This window comes from Nanorana parkeri, unplaced genomic scaffold, assembly GCF_000935625.1.
Source record: "Nanorana parkeri isolate BGI_ZX_2015 unplaced genomic scaffold, ASM93562v1 scaffold131, whole genome shotgun sequence".
Lineage (NCBI taxonomy): Eukaryota > Metazoa > Chordata > Amphibia > Anura > Dicroglossidae > Nanorana > Nanorana parkeri.
In genome coordinates this window covers 1,543,765-1,549,507 of record NW_017306399.1, presented here as the reverse complement: position 1 = coordinate 1,549,507, position 5,743 = coordinate 1,543,765, and the positions used below count along the sequence as shown (strand labels likewise).

General features: G+C 45.8%; 1 protein-coding gene across 1 annotated transcript in view; it reads right to left on the bottom strand.

Annotated features, from left to right (window-relative positions):
- ALG6 (ALG6, alpha-1,3-glucosyltransferase) overlaps positions 1-5,743 on the bottom strand; it is a 30,128-nt gene that overhangs the window by 20,266 nt on the left and 4,119 nt on the right. The window contains exons 3-5 of the mRNA XM_018553844.1: positions 4,668-4,757; positions 3,145-3,233; positions 2,489-2,568 (exon numbers count right to left, since the gene is read on the bottom strand). Of these exons, the coding sequence (XP_018409346.1) occupies positions 2,489-2,568; positions 3,145-3,233; positions 4,668-4,757 (259 nt within the window). The remainder of the gene's footprint in view (positions 1-2,488; positions 2,569-3,144; positions 3,234-4,667; positions 4,758-5,743) is intronic.

The following is a 5,743-nucleotide window of genomic DNA, read 5'->3' as shown; positions in this document are numbered from 1 at the left end:
ATACTAGTATCGGTGTATATATATATATATATATTTTTTATTTTTTTTTGGTATCGCGTACCGATGCTTTGCTTTCGATACTGAGCACTGATACCAGTGCTTCTCGCTGGCATTGAGCAGGCTGCCCGGGCAATCAGGCAGCCGGGCGGTGGGTAATGACACACTGCCTGGCTTCCTGGTTGCCCAAGTCAGCTCCATGTTGTCTGGCTGGCTTGAGTGTGATTGGCCAGGAAACTGGCTCCCCAGCCAATCAAAAAGTTGGGGAGGCGCGTCATTACTAGTCACCCAGCTTCCTGATCGTACAATACGTTGGCTCCATATTCCCCCTACGGCACTGCCCATCAGAAGAAATCTTCCTCTGACCAGAAGTTCCAGTATCGGGGGAAGGTATGGGAGCATTTGGGCGAGTACGAGTATCGGTATCAGTGCATCCCTAATTATATGCGTACATTACACTTCAGCTTTAAATTGACAGTTGGCACGCCCATTAAGTTTGCTTTCAGGACTCTGGAAAAGCTGCTTGAAGCTGGCTAAAAAATCACTGGTAATGCTTTGTAAAAGATGCTGTACACATTGCTCTAAAACACACTTCTTTACAAGGCCTTAGAATGTGTGCTCTACTTAAACAAGGGAGAAATTCTTTCCTGATGCCTAATGACAACTGAATAAATGCTGCAGAGACAATGCCATATCTGCTAAAACCAGCTCCTGTAGAACACAGAAGACAGACTTCAAGGGGTCGAGAACCTCTTACCCAACCTTAAAATTACATCTATTTTCTTCCAAATGAAGGACACTCCCTCCTGTATTTTGTAGTGATATCAATGTGAATCCTACTACATTTTATATATAGGTCATTTATTGTATATTAGCTCACCCTAACTAGCTCTACTCAAGTTAGAAGGCAGCTGTGCACGCTAACCTGGACATGTATTTGCCTTTTTGTCCCAAAGTGTTCTCCAGCAAGTTGGAAAATATATTCCCACCAGAATGTTCTGGGTTTGGTCAGGAACTTCCTTCTAGTTTGATCCCCTGACATGAATCCTGGGAGAACTTCTGAGAAGCCAACACTGCCTCTTATGGGACCTCTAAGATGCTCCTGAACGGCCTCACTACTAACACCATCAAAGAAAGAAAGTGCAGCAATGCTGTAGAGAAGGCTTAATAAATGGTTTATCCCCTTCCTGTGGCTGAAAAATTCTAATCATGGTAGATCGTCCAGATCATTAAATGGTTGTCTATAAAATACAACACAAGGATCCTCTGTAAAGAAGACTGTCAGCTCTCTAGAACATAAACTAATTTGACTTTGCCACTTATGTTAAAAGGAGAACTATGAGGAGTGCTTTTCACTCACCTCATAGTTCTAGCCGACCTGTGACAATGAGACTGTCACAGGTCGGCTCAGTAGATCGGGAGGTGAGCGAACACATACCGGCGTTCGCTCACCTCTCGATCCCGTGACAGGGGAGGGGCAGGATTCCCCGCGCCGATCCACCAGCGCTGACTGGCGGAACGGACGGGGGAGGGGGCGGGTACAGCTGGCTCTGCCTTTAGATAGGCAGAGCCAGCTGTCAGTCACGCAGCTGGGCGGATCCCGGAGCTACAGCTCGTGGTATACGGAGCCTAGGGTGATGGGAGGATGCTAGTTTGTGTCCTCCCGTTACCCTAAGGAGAACTATGGGGAAAAGCCTTAAACCCATAGTTCTCCTTTAAGACTCCCAAAAAAATAGGAATGTAAACACTGACCTTTCCCGCTGACAACACCCCTGAACCCCACTATAATGAAGAGAAACCACCAACTGAAGACTCTTCTGAATCCAACACTTTCGGGAGTGTCAGCCTCCCTTTACCCACTGTACTCCACGATTCCTCTTGCTGACCCCTCTACATCGCTACTGTAGTGTATGAATGTAGAACACAGTGGGGGACCAGGAATTTGATGTTCTCAGAAATGTTGGATTCTGAAGAGCCATTGGTTTGTGGTTTCTTCATTACAGTGTCATGGGCAGAGGAGAAAGGTCGGGATTAACAATCTTCTTTCCACAAGATCAGATTAATTTTATTGACATTGTTTTGCTCTACATTCTATTGTGGAATTGGAAGCGTGGCCTAGTCCCTGACCTGGACAATCAGAAAGCCAAACCTCCTGATCACTATACTTGTTTCAGGTCAGGATTTTGGAAATCATTGAAGGCGAATAAGGTGAAGTAGAATAACCGCCAGTCAAATAGCATTATTAGCAGGCTGCCTGTTTATGGAGTACAGGTTTTCTATAAGGCTGACGTTTGCTTGGAATGGTGGGGTGAGAGCTAATAAACTTAGTACCATGTTTTAGTATTGTTAGGGGAAACTCACATAAACAGGGTAACCATATAAACTATATGCAGAGCCCTGATGCTGCCAGGCTACGGTGCTAACCAATAAGGCATTCCGATTACACAGCAGCCCCCAGATGAGGGATACGGAAAGTTCACTCAACACTTACTTTTCTTTTGGTAGTTTCTTTCAGGTAGGAACAATACAGGATAACCGCAGGGATGTAAATGATCAAATCGGCAACCAGAACTGCAAGACAGAGACAGAATATGACATAAGCACCCGGCACCTTGCAGTATGTACTAAGCAAAACTAGAGAGATTTCCCATCAAACATGTACGACTAACCAGATATTTCATCTTACAAATCAAGGCGTCTCTCCCACCCCACTCCACGAGTTTACATGAAAAAAGAGCTTTTACATGGCAGTGCTGGATGTGTCGACACGTAGGAATGTAGTTGACAGTGGGAACATGCTGGGGGTGGTGGGTGGCTACATACCACATACAATGGCACCACGTAGAGCCAGCGAAGTCATCCCCAGAAAAGAAGTGCGATCAGAAATGTTTTACCATTCAAATTTCTCCTTTTACTTTCCAACATTGCTATTTCAAGGTATCCAGATGACCACATATGAAGGTATGGAATATCGTATATTTTTGGGGGTTTAGTGGCACCTGAATGCATGTGCACGAGTATAAACGTCTATGACGCTGCAAGTATGCATCTGCAATGGGTAAGCTGGCCCTTATATAGCACGGCAGGTACCAGCAAAACATGTTGTAAATATATAAAGCTGCAGGAATCAGCTACAATGATACGTACCGGTCGCCCGCATGAACAGCTTGTGCTGGGGGCTCTCGTACCCTCTGGACGAAGTTAAGGTCACCCAGTCTGGATTGATGGCACGGGCTCTACAACAGTAAATGTCACAGAAATACTAATGAGCGCTGATCACCAGGAGAGCGGCCTTGTCCCTTGCATTGTCTATTCAATAGGGATGTTCAGATACCAAGTACCGTATTCAGTACAAGTGCAGATACTTTTCCAGCTCCAAGACTAGACTAGAGAAAAACTAAAAAGTTAGGAGTCAGCTGTCATTTGTAAGGAGCACACGGAGCTCCCGGGATTTGTACATCTCCGTTTTAATATTTTTTTAAAATATATATAAGTGATGCACCGATAAAATTTTTCCAAGTACTGATACTTCTCCAAGACTTCACAGATACATTGTTGTTTATTGTCCTGTGACAGTTTTTCTAAAACAATACAGGTATTCCGCACTTAACAACCGAGTTCCGTTCCTACGACCATGTCGTTAAACGAATTGGTCGTTAAGTGAGGAACTCTATACAGTACTGTACTGCATTAGTACAGTACTGTATAGCGTTGCAGATGTACGGTACCGAACAGTGTACTGCACATCGGGCAATGAAAACACTTACCGGGACCCGCAGTGACGATCGGAGGACATCACTTCCGCTGGCGACACGTCGCACTGACGCGCAAGGTCGGAGGTCGATCGGCGGTCCGTCGTAAGTGCGAGTGGTCGCAAAGCAGGTAAGTTGGTAACCTAGGAATGTCTGTACAGACTAATGATTTCAGGACAGTGGTGCAACGCCAGAGCCAGGTCCCTGCTGCAACCCTGGTAGTTCTCATAAAAATGCCAAGTATCTGAACTGGTATCGGTGCATCCCTAGTATTCAAGGTGGGCTTTGCTAAATAATGAGTCGCAACAGAGCAAAAGGGCCAAGACACAACAAAAAGCTGGACACGCAGCTAAAACGGGTTTATTACAGATATTCACATAGACTCCTGGTGCCTAACTTGTGGCCCGGGTGCTGTATGTGGCCGTTTGGGACTTAAAGTTAGGGTCCCTGCAGATAGCAGACCGTGCTTTGTTAATTACTCAAGCCAGTGACATAAAATATTATTTGGCGTGTGTTCTAGTAGTTAAATGGCTGCTACAATATCTTACTTTTCTGTGCCCTCCATTCAGCTCATCTTTTATCCTTCCATTAAACTTGGAGAGAAATATCAAATGCAACACGGGTAATTTAAAAGGGGCTGTAGGGATTACAAATGTAAAACCTTGATGTGTACAGGGGTTGTAATTGGGATCTCTAGCCGTCTCGTGTAACGTGTGTCCAGTCTATGGCTGTCTCTTGTATTAAAGCAGAACTCCAGGCAAATCAAATCTTAAGCCTCACAGTGGGTCTACCCATGCACTGCAAGTGTTAAGTGCTCCTTTTGTCTAGGGAGCTTCAGCCTGTCTCTTCCTCCCCTCCTGCGTTCTAAGGTCCAGCGAGTCATCACGTCCAATATACGTCCAGCATTCAAACACTTACATGTACCCGCAGAGGAGGCTGTGATAGGCCGTCAGAGGGGGGTAATCCAGACCCCAGTATAACAGGTCATTGCCGGTTGAGTTGAAGTACCTGTTTAAAAGACAAACATGTATTGCAGGCGAGCTCAGACAATAGCATACAGCCAGGCGGAGCAGTGGAAAAAGGAACAATACATCATAGAACGGTGCAGGAAGGAAAGGGTTCACTTTTCTGATTAATCCTCAATTATTTGTCAAACACATTTGGAATATGTAAAAACTGCTTTAACCATTCGCATACCGGCCTGTGCAAACCCCTTCATCACCAGGACATTGCTCATTGCTGTGATAGTCTGATAAATTCTCTGTCATGAAACACTGTCACTAGCTACCGTTTTTTGGTATTGCTTTTGGTAGTCACTGATACCGAGTACCAATGCTTCCGCTGGCATGGAGCCGACTTTCCAGGCAATCAGGAAGCAGGGCGGTGAGTAATGACATACCGCCCGGCTTCCCAATTGCCTGGAAAGCCGACTCCATGTTGTTTGGCCGACTCGATTGTAATTGGCTGGGAAGCCGGCTTACCAGCCAACCAGCATCAAGCCGTCTTCCCGACCAATCAGGAAGCCGGGCAGCGAATAATAACCCGCCTCCCGGCTTCCTGATTGGCTGAAAAGCTGGCTTCACGGCCAATCAGCAACTAAGCCGGCTGGTCGGCTGGCTTCATGCTGATTGGTCAGGCACAGCCTTGCAAGCACTGATTTTAAACGGCGCATCAGAAGTAAACGTCCACCTACCCGCCAGTTGGCAAAAAAAGGAAAACCTGTTGATCCCACCAGAAATCTTGAGTTGATAACTTCCTGTACTCTCTGTCCCTACCAGCCCTGCCCAATTCTCTCTTTGGAGTACAGACGCCCCCCGCCCCCCCATTGTAATGAAGAGGGGAGAGAGAAGTTTTCGGTCGTTAGAATACACAACCATGGCTCTGCATAGAAACAGTACAGTACAGTGAGCGTTGTCACCCTAGAGTGACTGGCAGGACCACCAGGTGTAAATAAAGAAAAAGTATTACCAAAAAAAAAAAATTTAAAAAAAAAA